Below are 23,314 nucleotides of genomic sequence, written 5' to 3'. Positions count from 1 at the left end.
ATTGTGTCTATCGATTATCATCATGAAATATTACTATTACTATTTCTAACTTGACAGTCCTTTCCCACTCACTCACTATCATCACCACTGTCAACATTATCTATTACTACTTTTATTTTTTTTTCTATCTCCACAATTCGTCACCATTATTATCACCACCACCACCATCATCGTTTTAACCTCGTCTGTTTATCTCTATACATCACCTGTCTTCCCTATCCTTCCTTCTTCACTATCATTTATCCACTAACTTCATCCACCATCACTGTCATCACCATCACCACATTCTCCACTACCACCACCATCACCACCATCTCCACCGTCTTTATCCTCCAGCTCCTCCCTTTTACTCCTCCCTCATTCATCTTCCACCCTCCTCCTCCACTTCTCTCCATTGTTATTACCATTGCTCCCTCCTCCTCCTCCTCCTCCTCCTCCTCCTCCTCCTCCTCCTCCTCCTCCTCCTCCAGAACCAGAAGTCTCCTCCACATTACTCCTCCACTTTTCCTCCACTTTGTACCTCCAGAGAGAGAGAGAGAGAGAGAGAGAGAGAGAGAGAGAGAGAGAGAGAGAGAGAGAGAGAGAGAGGATTCCCCAGCTTCAGGCCTTTCTTGCTCCTCCTCCTCCTCCTCCTCCTCCTCCTGCATAATTTTCCTCCTCTATTTTTGTTTTCATTTCTTTTCCTTCCTCGCTTTTCATCGTTTCATCTTATCGTGTCATTCGCATTTGCAAGGTTAACATGAGAGGAAGAGAGATAGATTAAAAGATAGATAGATAGATAGATAGATAGATAGATAGAGAGAGAGAGAGAGAGAGAGAGAGAGAGAGAGAGAGAGAGAGAGAGAGAGAGAGAGAGAGAGAGAGTTAACGAAAGGCTTCAATTAAATAAACAAGTAAATAAATGAATAAATTTGTGTATTAATTAAATACATTAGGTAGGAGTGTAGATAAACAAAAGTTCCAATATATATGAAAATTAGGTTAAAGTTAGGTTAGGTTAAGTTATGTTATTTTAAAGTCAAGTTTGGTTAGATTAAGTTACGTTTGGGTTAGATTAGGCAAGGTTAGATTACAAGGTTAAAATAGGTTATCTTAGCTTAGGATTAAGTTAGGTATAGTTAAGTTTAGGTTAGGTTAGAATTAGGAAAATGTTAGGTAAATTTAAGTTAGGTTTTAAGGATAGGTAAGGTAAGGGCAAGGTTAAACTAAGGTAAGTTAGGTTCGATAAGGTTAGGAAAACAAAGGACATGGGTAAGAACTGGTTTAGTCTGGATTACCTTGAGGCGCTAACTACGTAAGTGAATGATTTTACTACTACTACTACTACTACTACTACTACTACTACTACTACTACTGCTACTACTACTACTACTACTACTACTACTACTACTACTACTACTACTACTACTACTACTACTACTACTACTACTACTACTATTACAGACCTCTAAAAATCATCCTACAACCTTTTCTTCTTCCTCTCTCTCTCATTTCCTCTCCTTTTCTTTCCTTCTTTATTTCATTCTCTCTCTTACTCCGTTTGTTCTCCACCTCCCTATCTCTTCCCTTCAAACTTTTTCTCCTCTCACCCTCACTCCCTCCGTTTCTCTCATTCCCTCCCCCTTTCTTACCTTCTTTCTTTCTCTCTCTGTTAGTCACAATGTGATCATCTCCCACTCACTTCCCTCCAAACCCTTCCCACTCTTACTTATACTGTTGTTTACGTGGGCGACGTCCTCTCTCACTCCTCACCTTTACACACACCTGGGTACCTGTCCACCTTGGTTCCCAGAGAGAGAGAGAGAGAGAGAGAGAGAGAGAGAGATCCTGCTTCCTCATGCCTCCAAGAACTCTCTCTCTTTGTTTCATGCTACCCAATCACCCCTACTCTCCCTCCTCTCCTATTCCCCCATTTAGATAGACCTCTTCTCCCCATCTCTCCTATGCTTTTCGACTCTCCCCCTACGTCACCCCTCTCCTATTCCTCCATTTAGATAGACCTTCCTTCTCAACCCCACAATGCGTCACAGACTTTCCCTCCACCTCACTCCTCGCCCATTCCCGCCCCCAGCCCCAGCCCCTAACTCACAAGCAGCCCCGTGGTCCCTCCCCCATAGCAGTGCCCTGAGTATATAAGCCCCATCACCGGGAAGGTCAAGATTCTTCCTCACTAGCCGGCTCAACTCTCAGGTTCAAGGCCCGTTGCTCTTGAAGAAGGCGACGAAGGGCGCGGCATATCCCACCCACTTATCCAGCTCCTTTCTCGCTCTCTGTTTCGCTCCCTCGTTATGCAGACGGTTAGTGATGTTCTTCTGTTTTTTTTTTTTTGTTTGTGAGTGTTGTTTTTGTGTTTGTGAGTGAGTGTGTGTTTATTTTTGTTTTGTTTGTTTGTTTAGTGTTGGTATGTCCTCTGCAGGTGTTTTTTTTTATTGTTTTATGTTTCGTTTGTTTATTTTGAACGTGTTTCTTGGTGTTTTTTTTTTCCCTATAAGATTTGCGTTCTAATTTCTTTCTTTCTTTCTTTCTTTCTTTTTATTTGTTAGCTTTTCACTATATCTATTACTCCGTCCTTCCCTCCCTCTCTACTACTACTACTACTACTACTACTACTATCATTATTATTATTATTATTATTATTATTATTATTATTATTATTATTATTATTATTATTATTATTATTATTATTCAGTGTCTCTTCAAGGATTTGCACTCATATATATATTTTTTTCTTTTACTTTTTTGTTTCTTTCTGCAAGAGCTTTCATTAATGTTTGCTCATACTTTTTTTTTTTTTTGTTACTGTTTTGACACGTTCTTTTTGTGCAGGAATTGAGCAAGGAAGGTTGTTCCATATTTCCATTCAATTTCTTGCTTGTGTTTAGACTTGTTTTCCATTGTTGTTAATATAAATGTTGGTATATTTGTCTTTTTCTTCTTTCTTTCTTTTATTTTTCTTTCTTTTTCTTTCTTTTTTTGTTTCTTTCTATTTTCTCTCCTTTCTTTCTTCTTTTCTTTCTTCCTATCTTCTTTCTATTCTTCTCTTCCTTCCTATCTTCTTTCTTTTTTTCTTATTTTCTTCCTTCCTTCCTTTCTTGTTTTCTTCCTTCCTATCCTCTTTCTGTTCTTCTCTTTCTTCCTATCTTTCCTTCTTTCTTTCTTTCTTTCTTTCTTTCTTTCTTTCTTTCTTTCTTTCTTTCTTCCTTCTCTTTCCCCCTTTCTTTCTATCTATCTTCCTTCCTCCCTTCCTTCTTTTCCTTTTTCCCTTCTTTTGTTTCTTCCTCTTCCTTCCTTCTCTTCGTCTTCTCTTTCTTCCCTAGATAAAAGTAACCTCAATTATCTTATTTATTTATTTTTTTATTCATTTTTTATCTTGCCATTACTTCGCCAAAATTACTGAACTATTTCAAATATAAACACACACACACAAAAAAAAATCATTTTCTGTCTTGTTCGGGTCACTGACTTCAACCTTGCGTGCTATTTTTTTTTTCCTCCCTCCCTCTCTCTCTCTCTCTCTCTCTCTCTCTCTCTCTCTCTCTCTCTCTCTCTCTCTCTCTCTCTCTCTCTCTGATACGGTAATCTTTCTATTTATATGCGTTTTCTACCTATTTGTTTATATTTATTCTTACATATGTCAATCTATCTATCTATGTATCTATCAGTCAATCAGTCAATCATTCAGTCTATCTGTCAATCTATCTATTAATTTATCCATCTTTCTTTATCTATCTATCTATCTATCTATCTATCTATCTATCTATCTATCCATTAATCCAGATCATACAAGAGCGAGTATTTCTCTTTCATTCCTCCTTGAGTCTATAGATTAACAAATGACGATCGCATCTCTTATTCGCCTCACACTCCAACCTTCTTTGGCAAGCACGCACAGCACAGGACAGGAATCCACTACGCTGTTACTGTGGTGGTCATACTCCTCCACTGTCTGGGATTCTCTCTCGTGATGGGTTACTTGTGGAGTTTTGATTAACGCATTTATTCCTTGGTCTGTTCTTTTTTCAGGCGTCCTTTATTGGTTTATCAGTTTTATTTCTCAGTTTGTTTGGTTTTCTGCTTGCTTTTTGCAGATTTAAAGAATATGATAGGAAAATTATGTCTCTCTCTCTCTCTCTCTCTCTCTCTCTTTCTCTCTCTCAATATACTAAAGAAATCATGTTTTTCTCTATTGTTTATACTAATAGGAGGAGGAGGAGGAGGAGGAGGAGGATGAGGAGGAAAAGCAGTAGTAGTAGAAGTAGTAGAAGGAAGAGAAATATGAAGAGTAGGAAGAGAAAAAGGAAGGATAAGCAATACGAGTAGGAAGCAGGAGCTATCAGAGTAAGGAGTGCGGCATACCTAAGCTCATTTCCTGCAACAGACACTAATTGTGGCGCTGTGTGTGGCGGCGACTGCTGTGGCGCTGCCCTCGCCTGACGCAGCCCCCAACCCTGACCCCGAGGCCCTACCCGACGCCCTGGCTCTCCCCCTCCCCGACCCCTTGCCTGAAGCTTCCCGACCATTCTACGGACACGGACATGGATACGGACATGGGCGTGGACACAGCCGCGGATACGGACATGGGCATGGACTCAGCAGATACAGATATGGGTATGGACACAACAGAAGATACGGACATGGGCATGGACACAGCAGCGGATACAGGTACAGACCATTTCATGTTTCTTTTGGCCATCATGGTCTGAGCATTGGACACAGATACGGTAGCCACGGACACGGCGGCTATGGGAGCTACGGATACAGGAACTACGGACACGGAAGCCATGGTAGCCACGGATTCGGCTCGAGCTCTCACGGACACAGCTCTCACGGACACAGCTCTCACGGACACAGCTCTCACGGCGGCTACGGGGGGCATCACGGCTAACTACGAGCACGGACACCACCATTAAGACTGACTGGAGACTCCTGGACACCTGCCGCCTCACGCACTCTTCCTGGAGGGAAAGTGAGAGCAAAGAAAACGGAGAACAAATGAAGAATGGGAAAGAGGGAAAGTGGGAGGCTTGTAGAAAGAAAACGGGGAACAAATGAAGAATGGGAAGGTTATACGAAGAAAACGAAGATAAATTGGGAAGAAAGCCACAAGAGAATAATGGGAATATAGGAAAAAAAACCTAAATAGTGAAGGAAGCTAATGTGAAGAAAACGAAAATAAACTGTGAAGCTTGTAGGAAGAAAAGAGATAACAGATGAAGAAATGAAAGTTTAAAGCGAGAAGATGAGAGAAAATAGGAATCTTGCATGAAGAAAGCGGGGAAGTTGCTCAAAGAAAAGGAGGAACAAATGAAGAATGGGAAGTTCATGCAAAGAAAATGGAGAAAAGAAACTGAAAATCGTACTGAAGAAGAGGAAATGTGAAACTTACTCAAGGAAATCGGAGAAGAGAAATTGGGAAGCGTACATTAAAAAAAATAGGAATAAAAGCGATAACTTTCGAAATTATATGATGTAGAACAGTGACTCTCAACCTTGTTTGCCCCCATGCACCCCTTTCACCATATGTCAGAATGTCATTCCCCCCCTCCTTTCCAAGTCTGTCTATGGGTAATCTATTTTGGGTAATCTATGGGTAATCTATTTTGATCCTAACGGTTCAGGAGCTTGTGGTGAACGGTTTGATAGGTTGCTTGCATCAGATAACCGATACATACTGAATTTCGTGCCGCCTTGGGGAGCTCAAAGCCAAAAAAAAAAAAAAAGAAAAAAAAAGAAGAAAAGATCAACATTCTGACAGTCTGAATTTGCCAACCTGTAGTTCTAATTCACCCCCGCCCCCGGAAAACCTGAAATTCCCCTCCCTGGAGTGAATTCCGCCCAAATTAAGAATTCCTGATGTAGAAACAGCCGATAAATGTGTATTTATTGTTTTTTATCTGTCTGTCTGTCCTGGTATGAATGTTTTTTACAAGTTGAAATAAAGAGTGTTAATTTGTGAACACCCCTCATTATTATTATCAACTTGTTTTTGACTCTCGTTATTATTATTGCTATTACTACTAGGTACCACATACAACAGTACCGCAATGAAAAAGAAAAAAGAGGAAAAATTAAACTTGATGAAAATTAGCTAAATCGTGCAGTTTAGGGCAAGAAGAATATAGCATTATTAATTTATTTATCTAGCTTTTGTTGTTAAGTTTTGATAGAGACGGAATGTTTGAAACTTTGGTGTTTTATTTATTTATTTATTTATTTATTTTGATGAAGGGAGGGGAGAATGTGGACAATTTAATGGTAATTAACGGTAGTTTCATATTCTGTTGTTGTGAGATAAAGAAGTGGTACAAGCAGACTGACTGACATTCATACAGGGCAGTTTTTTTTTTTTAATATAGGTTATTATTATTATTATTATTATTATTATTGTTATTATCATTAATAGTAGTAGTAGTAGTAGTAGTAGTAGTAGTAGTAGTAATAGTAGTAGTAACAACAGTAGTAGTAGTAATAGTAGTAGTAGTAGTAGTAGTAGTAGTATCATTCTTCTAAATAAATGACAAAGTATATGAAAACAACATTCGTACGACAGAAGCCAAAAAAGTCGAGGTGTGGATAGTAGACACCACACTTCTGACAAAAAGATGAAAGTAACAGAACTGAGAACAAAATAAAAAGCGAAGTTGTACGCCGCGTTGCTTGCCTCTACTGTCTCTCCTGACGATGATGATTCTTGAGTCCTCTAACAAAAACAATAATGATAAGTAAATAAAAAAAAATAAAAATGAAAAACAGTAAGAAAATAAAAGTGAATGAAAGAAAATAAGATGACAAAATGAATAAATAAAATAAACAGATAGCTAACTCACTAAAAAAAGAAGAACGTAGCAGAACTAACAACAGAACAAAACAAAAACGAAGCAGCATGCGGCGTTAGTTTGCTTGCATTCATCGCTTCGCACTACAGGGATAGTAATATTCAAGCCGTGCAGCCTCACTTCCTCACACACACACACACACACACACACACATGGTCAGTTCAAGGTTCGGAAAATACAACTCTACGTATACTAGCTCCCCGTGGTATTCCCTGCGTAAATGCGCGTCTCATACTGATAGTAGTGCGCTGCTATTGTAGTTTTATTGCTTATTCTTTCGATTTGAATGTTCCGTAGCACAGAAATGTAGTGGGGATGGAAAAAAATTTGATAAGATAAAGGTTGTCAGGGAAATGTTTACATATACGAAGGTAATTGTGAAGATGCCGAGAAGAAAAAGAGGAGGAAGAAAATGCATGATTGTATGACTGAATGATGTTTGATGGTTGTTGTGAATGAAAGCTGGATGGAGGAAAAAATGTATGCATCATGAATGACGAATGGAATTGTCCAGAAAATATATTGCAAAGATAGATAGATAGATTGATAAATAGGTAGACAAAAAAAAACAAAAAAAGATAGATGACAGAAAAAAATGGATAAATAGACAGATTGATAGTAGATAGGCATAGATAAATAGATAAAAAAAGAGTAGGTAGATAAACAAATAAACAGGGAAAAAAAAAAACGTGGATACAAGATTTCATGCCACTACTCTGCCCGGAGAATCGAGCCATGTAGACTGTAGAATATAGGTTGGTGGGGCAGACTGCAGCCAGTTAACCACCTACCCACTATTGCAAAGTGTCATGAGTTCGTTCACCCCACGCCAACCCATCCTTAAAATGTAGCTACGCGCTGCCAATGTCATCTTCTCTATTGCTTCTACTACTACTACTACTACTACTACTACTACTACTACTACTACTACTACTACTACGAGCGCCAGTAAGATCATAATGAAGGAACAGGGTAGCAAAATGAAAGAGGAAGTAGCAGGAACAGAAATAGGAGTAGATAAAGAGGAAAAAAGTGTATATGAGAAATAAAACGAACAAAAAAAAAAAAAAAATGGAGCTTACACTGTCACGTAATGATATAAAAGTAGAAAGAAACGAAGACTATTAAAAAGGAAGAAGTGTAAATGAAAGACGAGGAAAAAAACATACTATAATATTATGATATAAAAGAGAAAAGAATAAAGAAGGAAGCAGTGCAAAGGGAAAATTAAGAACTGAAGCTGATACGACAAAGACGATGAAATGCGAGTGAAAATGAATGAATGAAGGAAGAAAGAGAACAAATTAAGAAAATTATAAATGAAAGATGAGGTAGAAGAGAAACTCAATAACTTTAAAACAAATAGAGTAAAAGTGGAGCTGAAGAAAAACAAGGTGAAGGTGATAATGATAAAAGGAGAAAATTAAAAGAAGCAGATAAGGGTGAAAAGAAAAGAAGAAAGAGAAGAATGAATTGGAAGTGAAAAGGAAGGAGAACGTTCGAAGGAGGTAGTAATAAAGAGAGATAAAAGTGTAAAAGAAGACGAGGAAAATGATGAAATACTTCGATAAAGGTGAAAAAGAAAGAAACAGAAAGAGGAATGATACAAAAGTGAAAAGGAAGGGAGACGAAGACATATAAACAAAAATATGAAAAAAATAAAAAAAATAGAAGTCAAGGAAGGACATAAGCGCGTGTCGTGATGAGCAACACACACACACACACACACACACACACACACACACACACAGGGTAAAATGACTAACAAGATCGCGGAAACACTGAAGGCGACACCAAGCACACCATTACCACAACCACCACCAATAATAGACACAAACCAGTGCGGAAGAAGGAGAATAACAAGAAAAGTACTACATAAAAAAAAAAATAAATAAATAAAAAATAGAAAAAAAAAAAAAGTTACCGGTCAGCAGGAAGAAGGAAGATGGGATGAAGAAAACGAGAGTCAAAGCAAGGCTACGATAGCGGGAAAACCTACTGCGAAACTTTTTCTTATTGCTTTGCCCATCTCACTTCATTAAGCATCCTAGTGAGCTGCTGTCCCTCCCTCCCGCCCTCCTTGCTAGCCTGATATATATCCGGTACGGCCGTCAGGGAGAGACAGAAAGCATCCAAGCCGAGATGAAGCAGGTATGTGTCTCACCACTGCTCCTGTCTTCTTCTTCTTCTTCTTCTTCTTCTTCTTCTTCTTCTTCTTTTTATCACTAGTGGCATTAGTCTATCCTCCACATCTGTAGTTCTTGTATTAGGCTTTGTTTTGTTTTTCGTTAGTGTAAGATAATTTAAGATAGTTGCTACTTTATCGTGTTTTTTTTTTCTCAGTTCAAAGTAGCATCTTTTTTCCCTCTCTCCTCATATCTCAAGTTTGTTTTTATTTAGTCGCATCTCTTAAACAACATTCTTTGGTCCAGTAGTGATTTTCTTGCTCTTGTCATAAGTTCATTGTTTTTTTTCTTTTTTTCTCTCGTTGGTATCTCTCTCTTATATTGCCTTTTTCTTTCTTCCATTCCACAGAAACCATTATAGTTTCCTCCCATCCTGACGTAGTTTAGTTATTTTCTTATCTCCCTTTTGCTACGAATCCTCTTTTCGTTCTCCCTATTGTCCATAAAAGCTCTATTTATCAAGTTACATAAGTCAACTTTAAATGTATGAGTGCTGAATATCGTTAAGTGCAGAAAATTCACCGTTAGTGAGTTTCTCATATCTGTGTCTCTCATGTTACCCTTTGTCTCTTGCAGTTCATAGTAGCCATCGTGTTCATCGGGGTGCTGGCTCTGTGCGCGGCCCTCCCTGTACCAGAGCCTCTCCCCGTGGCCCTCCCCGCAGCCCTGCCAGAGCCCCAGTTTTCCGGCTTCGGAGGAGGTAGATTTGGAGGAAGGTTCGGAGGTCGAGGAGGAGGAAGGTTCGGCGGCGGCCACGGCTTCGGCGGTCATGGTTTCGGACACGACCACGGCTTCGGCGGTCATGGTTTCGGACACGACCAGGGCTTCGGCGGTCATGGTTTCGGACACGACCAGGGCTTCGGCGGTCATGATTTCGGACACGACCACGGCTTCGGCGGACACGGTTTCGGCCACGGCGGTGGTGCTCCTCACGCCCACATTTCTTTTGGACATGGAGGTCTCGACTTCCTCGTCCACGACCACTAACACTCCTTGATTGGGGCTGTACATGGTATTGTGACTCTGTATATACGTCTACCTACCACAGAGCCTTGTATATATGTTTGTTTCTAATGGATGAGAAAATGTCTTGAATGTGAACTTATTTTTCATCCTGTGTCTGTGAAGTGTCTCGTGGTTAGTTAGTCTGTTAGTGAGCAAGTTAGGTAATTTAATTAGATAGATAGATAGACAGGTAGATTGATAGACAGAAAGGCATAGGTAGACAAACAGACTACACTGTCAATATAGCAACAGCAACAATAACAAAAGAAAAAAAATCAGGGAAGTTACTTAGCAAACACAAACACACACACACACACACACACACACACACACATGGTCAGTTCAAGGTCCGGAAAATACAACTCTACGTATACTGGCTCCCCGTGGTATTCCCTGCGTATATGCGCGTCTCTTACTGATAGTAGTGCGCTGCTATTGTAGTTTTATTGCTTATTCTTCCGATTTGAATGTTCCGTAGCACAGATATGTAGTGGGGATGGAAAGAAATGTGATAAGATAAAGGTTGTCAGGGAAATGTTTATTATATACGAAGGTAATTGTGAAGATGCTGAGAAGAAAAAAAAGGAAGAAGAAAATGCATGATTGTATGACTGAATGATGTATGATGGTTGTTGTTGTGAATGAAAGCTGGATGAATGACGAATGGAATTGTCCAGAAAATGTAATGAAAAGATAGATAGATAGACAGAAAGATAGGTAGACAAAAAAAAAAAAGGTGGATGACAGAAAAAAAATATGGATTAATAAACAGATAGATAGATTGTAGATAGACATAGATAAATAGATAAAAAAGACAAGTAGATAAACAAATAAATAGAAAAAAAAGCATAGACGGATACAAGATTTTATGCCAGGAGAATCGAACCATGTAGAATATAGATTCCTATAGAATATAGATTGAATATATACAGACTGCAACCAACTAACCACGTACCCACTAATGCAGTGTCATGAGTTCGTTCACCCCACGCCAACCCATCTTTAAAATGTAGCTACGCACTGCCAAGGTCATCTTCTTTATTGTTTCTACTACTACTACTACTACTACTACTACTACTACTATGAGCGCCAGTATGATCGTAAAGAAGGAACAGGGTAACAAAATGAAAGAGGAAGGAGCAGGAGAAGGAAGAGGAGTAGAGGAAGAGGAAAGAAGTGTATATGAGAAATAAAAGGAACAAAAAAAAAAATGGAGCTTACACTGTCACGTAATGATATAAAAGTAGAAAGAAAAGATTATTAAAAAGGAAGAAATGTAAATGAAAGACGAGGGAAAAAAAAAACTTAGCATCACATAATGATATAAAAGTATAAAAAGAGAAAAGAATAAAGAAGGAAACAGTGCAAAGGAAAAATTAAGAACTGAAGCTCATACGACACAATGAAATGCGAGTGAAAATGAAGGAAAGAAGGAAGAAAGAAGAAAAAATGAAGAAAAATATAAACAAAAGGCGAGGAAGAAGGGAAACTCGATAACCTTGAAGCAGATAAAGTAAAAGTGAAACTGAAAAAGAAACAAGGTGAAGGAGATAATAATAAAACGAGAAAATTAAAAGAAGCAGATAAGGGTGAAGAGAAAAGAAGGAGAGGAATGAATTGCAAGTGAAAGGGAAGGAGAACGTTCGAAGGAGGTAGTAACAGAGAAAAAAAAAGTGTAAAAGAAGACGAGAAAAATGATGAAATACTCCTATGAAGGTGAAAAGAAAGAAATAGAAAGAGGAATGAAACAAAAGTGAAAAGGAAGGGAAACGAAAAGATATAGACAAGAATGAAAAAAAAAAAAAGTCAGGGAACAACATGATTGCGTGTCGTGATGAGCAACACACACACACACACACACACACACACACACACACACACACGACACCAACATACAAGGTAAAATGACTAACAAACTTGCGGAAGCACTGAAGGCAACACCAAGCACACCATTACTAGAACCACCACCAATAATAGGCACAAACCAATGCGGAAGAGGGAGAGTAACACAAGTAGTAAAAAAAAGAAGAAAAAAAAAGTTACCGGTCAGAAGGAAGAAAGATGGGGCGAAGAAAACGAGAGTCTAAGCAAGACTACGATGGCGGGAAAACCTACTATGCAACTTTTTTTTTTCTTTTCGTGCTGCCCAACCCATCTAAGCATCCTGGTTAGCTGCTGTCCCTCCCTCCTACCCTCCCTGCTAGCCTGCTATATATGCGGTACGGCCATCAGCGAGGGTCAGAAGGTATCCAAGCCGAGATGAAGCAGGTATGTGCCCCACGACTTCTGTCTTGGGTTTTTGTTACTTCTATTTCACATCTGTAGTTCCTGCGTTAGGCTTTTTTTTTTTTTTTTTTTCGTTACTTAGTGCTACTTTATCGTGTTTGTTTTTCTTATGCTATTTTATTTTCAGTTCAAAGTAACATTTTTTTCTTCTCTCTCCTCACACATCAAGTTCGTTTTTACTTTGTAATATCTTTTCAGGCATTTTTGTTTTCTTGGGTCCAGTTCGCAGTAGTAGCCTAATTTTCTTGCTCTTGTCACAAATTCCTTGTTCTTTTGTCTTTTTATCTCTTGTTGGTATCTCTTTCTCATATTGCCTTTTCTTTTCTCTATTCCACAGAAACCATTATGATTTTTTCCCTCCCTCCTGACGTAGTTTAGTTATTTTCTTATTTCCCTTTTGCTACAAATCCTTTCTTTCTCCCTATTGCCCATAGAAGCCATTTACCAAGTTAATATTTGACTATTGGCTATTGTTAAGTGTAGAAAATGCAGCGTTAGTAAGCTTCTCATACCTGTGTCTCTGTTACCCTTCGTTTCCTGCAGTTCACAGTAATCATCGTGTTCATCGGAGTGCTGGCCTTGGGCGCGGCCCTCCCTGCGCCAGAGCCCCTCCCCGTGGCCCTCCCCGCAGCCCTGCCAGAGCCCCATGAAGATTTCGGCTTCGGCGGACGTAGATTTGGAGGAAGAGGAGGAGGCAGGTTCGGTGGCAGAGGAAGGTTTAGAGGTCGGGGAAGAGGAAGGTTTGGAGGTCGGGGAGGAGGAAGGTTCGGAGGAAGAAACAAGTTCGACGATCATGATGACCACTTCGGCGGTGGCCACGGCTTCGGAGGACATGGCTTCGGCGGACATGGTTTCGGACACGGCGGTGGTGCTCCCCACGCCCACATCTCTCTTGGACAAGGCGGCCTCAGCTTCCTCATCCATTAACACTCCCTGACGCCCCGTATTGTGACTTTACTCGTATATATACCTCTACCGACCACAGTTTCTTGTCTATACATTTTTTTTTTTTTTTATAATAAACGAGAAATTATCTTGAATGTGAACGTATTTTTCATCCTGTGTCCGTGCATTGGCTCATGTATAAATGTTTAGTTAGTTAGTTTGTTAGTGAGCCAGTTAGGTAATTAGATAGATGGATAGATGGATAGATAGATGTATAGACAGGAAGACAGATAGATAAACAAACTGACAGATAGCTAGATTGTTAATTGAGCAACAACAACAACAAAAGAAAAAAAACATCAGAGAAGTTACTTAGCATCACGAGTTTCAAATATTTTCTTGGGGCCCGATAACCTGTTTTACTCACACACACACACACACACACACACACAGGTTAATCATGAGTAATATTTTAATACTAGTAACATCCTTTCAGTGATATCGTAGCAGTATCCTTCGAGTATCACTGTAAGAATGCACCAGATGCCGTGAACCTGACTCACTCTCCTTGGAACAGAAGTGGAACCCATTACTTGTGGTTTTAGTCTAATCGTTACATCCTTCTTATGACTTTATGTTCCGTAATTGCGCCCCCATTTGTTGAAGGTAAGAGAAACTGCAGCAGAAATGCCAGACCAAATATATAATAATGCATACATGATTTATTATTCTTATATATAAAGAATAAAATAAGGAACGACTAATGATAGAATGAGTAACTTAAGAAGAGATGAATGGAGAATAAAGTATAACACACACACACACACACACACACACACACACACACACACACACACATACACACACATCTTTATCTATCTATCTATCTATATGACCTTATTCACTCTGCTTGTAATAGAATTGGAACTCATTATATATATATATATATATATATATATATATATATATATATATATATATATATATATATATATATATATATATATATAAAATGGGTTCCAGTTCTATCACATACAGAGTGAATCAGGTTCATAACAACATAAGAATATAAGAAATAAGGGAAGCTGTAAGAAGCCATCAGGCCTACTCGTGCCAGTCCCTGTAAGAAATATACCTACCTATTTCTACCCATCATTCCCATCCATAAATCTGTCTAATCTTCTCTTAAAGCTCCCTAATGACTTAGCACTAACAACTTGATAACTGAGTCCGTTCCATTCATCTATCATTCTATTTGAGAACCAATTTCTTCCTATCTCTTTTTTAAACTTAAATTTTTCAAGCTTGAACCCGTTATTTCTTGTTCTGTCCTGGTTGATGATCCTAAGACGTCCACTCTGTTATAACCTTTATACCACTTAAAGACTTCTATCAGGTCCCCTCTTAACCTACGTCTCTCTAAAGAATGTGAATTTAACTGCTTCATTCTCATCTCGTGAGGAATACTCCTCATCCCCTGTATCCATTTAGTTATTCTCCTTTGTACTGATTTTAACAGACCTATATCCCTCCTGTAATATGGAGACCAAAACTACGCAGCGTAGTCTATATGAGATCTAGATGTTCACGGCATCTGGTGCATTCTTACAGTGATACTCGAAGGATACTGCTACGATATCACCGAAAGGATGTTATTAGTATTAAGATATTACTCATGGTTAACCTGTGTGTGTGTGTGTGTGTGTGTGTGTGTGTGTGTGTAAAACAGATTGTCGCGCCCCAAGAAAATATTTGTAACTCGTGATGCTAAGTAACTTCTCTGATGCTTTTTTTTTTCTTTTGTTGTTGCCAAATTGACAATCTAGCTGTCTGTCTGTCTTTGTCTACCTGTCTTTCTGTCTATCCATCTATCTACCTATCTATCTGTCTATCTATGTAACTACCCAACTAACTGGCTCACTAACAGACTAACCTAACTAACTATTTATACATGAGACAATGCACAGACACAGGATGAAAAATAAGATCATATTCAAGACATTTTCTCATTCATTAGAAACAGAGGTGTACACAAGAATCTGTGGTAGGTAGACGTTCATATAGTCATAGTACTATATAGAGTCGCAATCAGGGAGTGTTAGTGGCCGTGGACGAGCAAGTTGAGGCCGCCTTGTCCAAGAGAAATGTGGGCGTGGGGAGCACCACCGCCGTGACCGAAACCATGTCCGCCGAAGCCGTGGTCACGTCCGAAGCCATGTCCGCCGAACCTTCCTCCTCGACCTCCAAACCTTCCTCCTCGGCCTCCAAACCTTCCTCCTCCTCGACCTCCAAACCTTCCTCCAAATCTATGTCCGCCGTGGTCAAAATGTTGGGGCTCTGGCAGGGCTTCCGGGAGTGCCACTGGGAGGGGCTCAGGTGCAGGAAGGGCCGCGCACAGGGCCAGCACCCCGATGAACACGATGGCTACAGTGAACTGCAGGAGACAAAGGGTAACATGAAAGACACAGATATGAGAAATTCACTAACGGTGTATTTTCTGCACTTAACGATATTCAGTAATCAAACATTTAAAGTTGACTTATGTAACTTCATAAATAGAGCTTTTATGGACAATAGGGAGAACGAAAAGAGGGTTCGTAGCAAAAGGGAGATAAGAAAATAAGTAAACTACGTCAGGAGGGAGGGAAAAATCATAATGGTTTTTGTGGAATGGAGGAAAAAAAAAGGTAATTTAAGAGAGAAATACCAACAAGAGAGAGAGAGAGAGAGAGAGAGAGAGAGAGAGAGAGAGAGAGAGAGAGAGAGAGAGAGAGAGAGAGAGAGAGAGAGAGAGCAACGAACTTATGACAAGAGCAAGAAAATCACAACTGTGAACTGGAGCAAAGAAGAAAGTTATATAAGAGATACGACTAAATTAAAACAAACTTGGTATGTGAGGAGAAAGAAAAAAATGCTACTTTGAACTAAGAGAGAGAGAGAGAGAGAGAGAGAGAGAGAGAGAGAGAGAGAGAGAGAGAGAGAGAGAGAGAGAGAGAGAGAGAGAGAGAGAGAGAGAGAGAGAGAGAGAGAGAGAGAGAGAGAGAGAGAGAGAGAGAGAGAGAGAGAGAGAGAGAAGCATAAAGAAAAACAATCATGATAATGTAGCAACTATTTTAAACTAATGAAAAAAAGAGCTACAGATGTGGAGGATAGACTAATGCCAGTAGTAACAACAACAACAACAACAACAAGACAGGAGCAGTGGTGAGATACATACCGGCTTCATCTTAGCTTGGATACTTTCTGTCTCTCGCTGACGGCCGTGGCGCATATATACCAGGCTAGCGGGAAGGGCGGGAGGGAGGGACAGCAGCTCACCAAGATGCTTAAAGGGGTTGGGCAACGCAAAAAGAAAAACAAAGTTGCGTAGTAAGTTTCCCCGCCACCGCAACCTTGCTTTGACTCTCGTTTTCTTCACCCCATCTTCCTTCCTCCTCCTGACCGATAACTTTTTAATTTTTTATTTTATTTACTACTTCGTTATATATATATATATATATATATATATATATATATATATATATATATATATATATATATATATATATATATATATATATATATATTGGCCATTTCCACCGCATAAGTAATCAAGGATCAGTCAAATCAGGTCATGGAAGGAGGAATCTCAGTGGTGAGTTGAAAAAAAAAAAAAAAACATGGACTGAGAAACTAAAGATGTGAAATAAAATGCTAAACCACGCAAATAACTACTACTACTGTTTATAGTAATACTGTTACTCCTACTACTACTACTACTCCTACAACTATACAACTACTATTTCCGGTACTACTACTCCTACTCCTCCTCCTCCTCCTCCTCCTCCTCCTCCTACTACTACTACTACTACTACTACTACTACTACTACTACCAATAATAATGATAAAACCCATACACATAGAAACCTAAGATAGAGGTCAAACATAAATAACCTGAGGCCACACATAAACGAACACAGAGAAACTAGAGTAAGTGTGTGAAATTAAACCACGCCAATACATCAGACAACAACAACAACAACAACAACAACAACAACAACAACAACAACGGAAAAGAACAAAGGGAGAAAACATTCATAAAACAGCTAATGATGATGATAATAGTAATAATAATAATAGTAATAATAATAATAATAATAATAATAGTAAGACAGGGATCAACCATGACTAATCTGAGGACATAAAAACAAACAAGCAAAACAAACGAACAAACAGAAAAACGAGTAAACATGAAACAATAAGAATCTTGAGCAATACAAGCAGCAAATAGAAATAACAAATAAAAACACACACATAAAAGAGGGCTCACTAATACTCGTACATAATATAAAGTCACACAAACAAACACAGACAAAGAAACTAAGAGTGAAATACGCTAAATGAAATCCTAAGCCACTCGAACACATCCGGACAACAACAACAACAACACGAAAGGTTCACACGTGGTCGGCCCGAGTGACGGAGGAAGCTTTTGTTTTTATACGCTTTTGCTTTTTTTTTTTTTTTTTATTAACCGACGCTGCGAGAGGTCCTAAGATACCTGAAGGCCCGGGGAAGGCATGAGTGGCTCAGAATGAAGGGTAAAGAGGGAAATGAAGGAAAATGAAGAACATCACGTGAAAGGAGGAGCTGGAGGAGGAGGAAAGCAGTGGTGAGTGTTTGTTTACAAGGTCACGTAGCTAGGAAATTTATCTTATTAACGTGCACAGGCAAGAAAGAAGTCTGACTGTCTGTCTGTCTGCATGTCTGATAGTGGGTGAGTGTTATTTTGTTTGTAATGTTTGTCTGTAATGATTTTTTTGGGGTGTATTTTTGATCCATTTCTTTGTTTTGTTTGTTTATTAATTGATCATTTATTTATTTATTTGTTTGTTTGTTTATTGAGTGATTGTTTATTTGTTTACTTATTTATTTATTTATATATTGATTGATTCATTTATTATTTGTTTATTTACTTATTGGTTGATTTATTGATTGTTCGTTTATTTGTCCTTTTATGTTATTTTATTAAAGGGTTATAGAATGAGGCTCATTAGCATTAGTCAGTTAGTATAGTAGAAAATACGTTTTGTTTTGTTTGTGTGAGTATAGTATTCTCTCTCTCTCTCTCTCTCTCTCTCTCTCTCTCTCTCTCTCTCTCTCTCTCTCTCTCTCTCTCTCTCTCTCTCTCTCGCTCTCTTAGTATATACATAAACACCGAAATCTGTCAGAATATATTAACTGGTTTCAAATTAAGAGGATGCTGCTTCCCGAAAATTTACCGTTTTTATATAGTAAGGAAATTTGTTTTTTTTTATTGTATTTATTTATTTCTAGGATCAGGTTTGGTTGTTCATAAAGGTAGTGTGGTGACAGTAGGAACGTTTCTCTCAAGGATAAAGTAGTGACCTCCAGAGTTTACTAGCAGTGACTCAGACTTCCAAGTTCACTGTAGCATGTGTATTTGTAAGGTGTGTCTCGAAGTTACGCTTTTAACACAACATTCTATCAAGCTTAAGGACACGTCATACTGGTAGTGGCGTCATTCAAGGCTGGGTTAGTGGAAGTAACTCGGTTTTTCAAGATCATTGTAGGCTACGTAGCATTTAAAATAGTTTTGTAAGGTGTGTCTTGAAGTAGCGGTCGAAACTTGCTTCACATCATTCTATCAGGCGTTATACTGGTAGTGGCGTTCTTCAAGGCTAAATTAGTAGAAGCGACCTCAATTTTTCAAGGTCAGTGTACATAGCATATTACTTGTTTTTGTAATATGTGTCTAAGAGTAGCACTGAAAACTTGCCCCACAACTTTCTAAGGATATTAGGCTGAAGGAGAAGTCATGCTAGTTAAATTATTAAGATTGGGAGTTGTCAAGAATAGAATAGGAAGTGTGACTCGCTCCCTGGAGAGCGTAACACTATTTTAGGGTAAATGGAAGAAGGGTGACGCGTTTTACAAGGTCAAAATGTGAAGGACATATTTTCTTTTAAATCGGTAAGTTTGAGGATAGAGCATAATTATTCAACTAGCATAATGTTTCGAAACTACTAATATTACCGTGTTTTTTGATCGAGAGGGGAGTGGTGAGACATTAGTAAAGGAGTAATGATAAATACTGTCTTTTTGATCAGTAACTGTATGAGATCGTATAGAATTTCATAATCACTCAATTAATGTGTCTTTACTACCATTACCGTGTTTTTGATCGAGAGTGGAGTGGTGAGACAATAGTAAGGAAATAATAATAAATACTGTCTTTTCGTCACTTACTGTATGATATTATAGAATTTACATAATTATTCAACTGATGCTCCTTAGCTACTAACATTACCGTGTTTTTGCCCGGGAGAGGAGTGGTAGGATAGAAGGAAGCAAATAGATTACAAATACTGCCTTTTTTGATCAGTTATTTTACGAGAGAATACAACATTAATCAGATAAGTTGCCTCTTCCTTCGCTGTGCCCCTCGAATGAGGAGTTGGCGCCACATAGGAGTCTCCTTTCATTTGTTTCTGTCCCTTGCATCTTCCGCTGTGACTCCAGTCCTTTTCAGCTCTATCGCAGTTCCATCCCTCCATCTCACTCTCTCTAATGCTTCTTGGGAACATTTTTAAGATCATTACGTCAGTGGTGCAAGTGTGGTCGGGTTTTTCAAGGTCACTATAGCACGTGATGTGATTAATAATGCAAGTGTGTGGTATTGGGTTGTCTTGCCTCTCCACACAACTATCACCACTATTGCCACCACCACCACACCGCTCTCCACCCTTCCGGCACTTCATTTCCTCTCCTGCATCATTCATTCCTTATTGCTTAACTTATGATTTGATGTGTCTGTTGCTTTATATACTGATCGGAAAGAGATGCTAGATGTGGTTTTGTAATATTGCTTAAAAGACTTGAACTAAATATTCTGCCTGGTTTGCTCTCTCTCTCTCTCTCTCTCTCTCTCTCTCTCTCTCTCTCTCTCTCTCTCTCTCTCTCTCTCTCTCGTTGAGCTAGGTTAGGTTAGTACATTCATTTTGCTATTTATTTTTTCTTTTGCTTTTATTTTTATCGTAGTGATTCCTCGATGTTAACTTTTAATTTTAATTTTTTCTTATTTATTTATTTATTATTTTTTTTTATTATAAAAGGAGATGAAGCGAATCCGGTATTTTGGGGGAATGTCGGATGATCTGTTATTTTAGTTTTCTTTTTTTCTTTTTTTTTTGTATACTATTTTTATCTCTATTTTCTATTTTTACTTTTTTTTTCTTAACTTTACAATTATAAGACTGCCCAAACCCGGTCATTGCAACAACAAGAACAGTAGTAATAGTAGTGGTGGTGGTAGCAGTAGTAGTAGTAGTAGTAGTAGTAGTAGTTGTTGTTGTTGTTATTTACGCGTCAGATTAAGTATTGATTATTATTATTATTATTATTATTATTATTATTATTATTATTATTATTATTATTATTACTATTATTATTATTATTATTATTATTATTATTATTATTATTATTATTATTATTATTATTATTATTATTATTATTATTTAATCAGTTAATTTTCAGTCTATGTAAGGGAAATGTCAAAGAAGAGACGATGTGAATTCTCTCTCTTTCTCTCTCTCTCTCTCTCTCTCTCTCTCTCTCTCTCTCTCTCTCTCTCTCTCTCTCTCTCTCTCTCTCAGCATGGTCCATTTTCTTTGAAGGTAATCAGATCTTTTATTTCAATGTCGCCAAAACGTGTGTGTGTGTGTGTGTGTGTGTGTGTGTGTGTGTGTGTGTGTGTGTGTGTGTGTGTGTGTGTGTGTGTGTGTGTGTGTGTGTGTGTGTGTGTGTGTGTGTGTGTGTGTGTGCAAGTGCGTCATTCAGTGCAGTACAAGCGACAATCTCTCTCAGCGTCAATGCTGAACTCATTGCGCCGCCAGACCAATCACTGCAGGCAAACTTTCCACAAAAATTCCTCTCTTCGCCTCGTGCTGAGCCTGCGTCGTGTCTTTGCCCGAGAGAGGAGAGGAGTGGGACTCTAGGAAGCAACATGACAGTAAATATGACCTCTTCTTAATTAGTTTGAAGTAATGGAGAATGTTACAGCATCTTTGGGCGAGAAAAAAGTAGAAGGACCGTAATTAGCTTGTTTATGACGTAATGCAGAATTATTCAACTAATGGGTGAGGGAAAAATAAGAAGCAAAATTATGGATATTGTTTTTTATTAGTTTGATTGTGACGTAGTGCAAAAATTGTTCTACTAATGAGCGAGAAAAAAATAAGAAACAAGACAAGTATGAATGTTGTCTTTTTTAAATAGTTTGTTAATGACGTAGTGCAGAATTATTCATCGTTTTGTCATTAGTACTAGTCTGAGATAGTACTGAATGATTGAACTAATGGGCGAGAGAAGAGCGGTAGGACAGTGAGAAGCGAGGTAGCTATAAATATGTATTGCCTCTTTTGAATTAGTTTGAGGTGGTACAGAATTGTTAGAACCGACTCTATAATTTTATCTTTTTCATGACTTTATTCTCAAGAGAGATCACAGCATACGAAAAACCGATGCTCCATCAATGCTGGTGGGTGGTGGTGGTGGTGATTACTCTAGTGCGCCTTTGCCATCTTCAAAATTAGGAGCTCAATTAAAGTTAATGAATATGTATGATTTTTAGCGATTTTTTAGATCATAATTTCAAGGTGGACTAATTTTGAAGGTAGTTTTAGGAACAAGACAAACTACTAAATGGTCTCTGGGTTTTAAAAGGCTTGTTTGATGACCTTTAAAGAGTAAGATATTGACTGAAGGTCTCTGAATTTTAAAAACCTTGTTTGGGAACCTTTAAAGAGTAAGATATTGATTAAAGGTCTCTGGATTTTAAAAGGCTTGTATGGAGACCTTTAAAGAGTAAGATGTTAATTAAACTAAATTAATTAAATTAATTAATTAAAGGCTTTAAAGGCCTTGCTTGGCGGGCTTTTCATGATAACGATCGTTGTTTGCGTTGTAAAGGACATATTTTAATGGGTTCAAAGAGTAAGACACACGAATTAAAGATTAATTTGGGATATAAAGAGCTTGTTTTGGGGTGTGTAAGGAGTAAGGGACGTTGAGTAAAGGTCAGTGGATTTTAAAGGATTTGTTTCGGAGACCTTTAATGGTAACGACCATAGTCAAAGGGACGCTTGCCACCAAACCCTCTATTCCCATAGTCCCTGTTGCTGAAGCCCCTGTGGACGTTCCCATAAGGGTTCCCACCCCCGTAGTAATAGGACACGATGTTCCTCTTGGCACTGTTAAACATGCAGCTGCTGTAGAAACTGTGCTGGTGTGGGGACATACGCCCACACCCTTGCTTCCCGCATTCATTGGCGCGCCTTTTTCCCTTGGGACTTGACGACCCCGGCCAACTCGCCTTTGTCCCTGACTAGACCCAGCCTCTGGTCGCTTACATATCACCACGTGGGAGTGGGGTCAACCCACATCCCTTTGTCTACGGATGTCAGCCCGGCCGTAACCTGACCTATATATTATCTAGTACATAAAAATGGTGGCAGTGATGGGATGAATCGACGGAACAAGTCCTTCTGCTGCACGTTCCCTGCCTGCTCGTCGCCAGCTACTCCAGCTGCCTTCATTGCCTCCGGTTAACCTATTAAGTTGTCACTGACGCATTTCTGCTAAGCCATCACTGACTCAAACTGCTGCGCTACTACACGTTCTATGGTCTTTTCTTCAAGCCAAGCCTGCCCCACCAACCTCTGCCTGTACGACTTCGAGCTTTCATCGACGCCATTCCTTTTTCAAGTCTGGACTTTTTAAGCCATCACTGACACAACTCGATTGCTTTGCTGGTGATCCTGTCGTTCCAAGACTTTGGATTTTTCAGGTGTCTTCTGCTGCAAACTTTGGTGTCTTCTTTTCGCTGACAAGACATACTTTTACCTGTACTTTAACTTGTATTTCAGTCTTTCCTAAGCACGTAACCAAAGACGTTGTAAAACGTATTAGCGTGGCCACGGACTGTACTTGTAATCCACTATTTTACAACTGTAGCATTGTAAAAGTGTTTGTGGTTTGTAAAGGTGTATTAGGGTATGACTACTTTACCGTATGTGTGTGTGTGTGTGTGTGTGAGTGTGTGAGTAAAACAGGTTG

At 38.8% G+C, this 23,314-nt stretch overlaps 4 protein-coding genes across 4 annotated transcripts; 3 read left to right on the top strand and 1 right to left on the bottom strand.

The window, feature by feature from the left end:
* Positions 1 to 2,143: 2,143 nt before the first annotated feature.
* Positions 2,144 to 5,959, top strand: LOC135090247 (holotricin-3-like). The gene is made up of 2 exons (XM_063986843.1): positions 2,144 to 2,297; positions 4,379 to 5,959. Exons 1-2 carry the CDS (start codon positions 2,289 to 2,291, stop codon positions 4,883 to 4,885), a joined length of 516 nt encoding a protein of 171 aa, XP_063842913.1. The 5' UTR covers positions 2,144 to 2,288; the 3' UTR covers positions 4,886 to 5,959.
* Positions 5,960 to 8,829: 2,870 nt separating this feature from the next.
* LOC135090245 (holotricin-3-like) lies at positions 8,830 to 10,117 on the top strand. The gene is made up of 2 exons (XM_063986807.1): positions 8,830 to 8,987; positions 9,599 to 10,117. The coding sequence occupies exons 1-2, from the start codon at positions 8,979 to 8,981 to the stop codon at positions 10,007 to 10,009; spliced, it is 420 nt and encodes a 139-aa protein (XP_063842877.1). The 5' UTR covers positions 8,830 to 8,978; the 3' UTR covers positions 10,010 to 10,117.
* Positions 10,118 to 11,251: 1,134 nt separating this feature from the next.
* Positions 11,252 to 13,353, top strand: LOC135090244 (probable H/ACA ribonucleoprotein complex subunit 1). Its single transcript, XM_063986806.1, has 2 exons — positions 11,252 to 12,295; positions 12,857 to 13,353. The coding sequence occupies exons 1-2, from the start codon at positions 12,242 to 12,244 to the stop codon at positions 13,238 to 13,240; spliced, it is 438 nt and encodes a 145-aa protein (XP_063842876.1). The 5' UTR covers positions 11,252 to 12,241; the 3' UTR covers positions 13,241 to 13,353.
* Positions 13,354 to 15,190: 1,837 nt separating this feature from the next.
* On the bottom strand, positions 15,191 to 16,523 carry LOC135089952 (probable H/ACA ribonucleoprotein complex subunit 1). Its single transcript, XM_063986141.1, has 2 exons — positions 16,416 to 16,523; positions 15,191 to 15,632 (listed from the first exon to the last, which is right to left on the bottom strand). The coding sequence occupies exons 1-2, from the start codon at positions 16,467 to 16,469 to the stop codon at positions 15,297 to 15,299; spliced, it is 390 nt and encodes a 129-aa protein (XP_063842211.1). The 5' UTR covers positions 16,470 to 16,523; the 3' UTR covers positions 15,191 to 15,296.
* Between the last annotated feature and the right edge of the window lie 6,791 nt (positions 16,524 to 23,314).

The sequence above is a fragment of the Scylla paramamosain genome, chromosome 34, assembly GCF_035594125.1.
Source record: "Scylla paramamosain isolate STU-SP2022 chromosome 34, ASM3559412v1, whole genome shotgun sequence".
Taxonomy (NCBI): Eukaryota; Metazoa; Arthropoda; class Malacostraca; order Decapoda; family Portunidae; genus Scylla; species Scylla paramamosain.
The sequence above is the reverse complement of the archived record's forward strand: the minus strand, read 5'-3'. Positions and strand labels throughout refer to the sequence as shown.

Coding starts and splice junctions, on each gene's coding strand:
- LOC135089952 (XM_063986141.1), bottom strand. CDS start 16,469: ATGCGCCACGGCCGTCAGCGAGAGACAGAAAGTATCCAAGCTAAGATG. Junction 15,633..16,415: donor TCCAAGCTAAGATGAAGCCG/GTATGTATCTCA, acceptor TGTCTCCTGCAG/TTCACTGTAGCCATCGTGTT.
- LOC135090244 (XM_063986806.1), top strand. CDS start 12,242: ATGCGGTACGGCCATCAGCGAGGGTCAGAAGGTATCCAAGCCGAGATG. Junction 12,296..12,856: donor TCCAAGCCGAGATGAAGCAG/GTATGTGCCCCA, acceptor CGTTTCCTGCAG/TTCACAGTAATCATCGTGTT.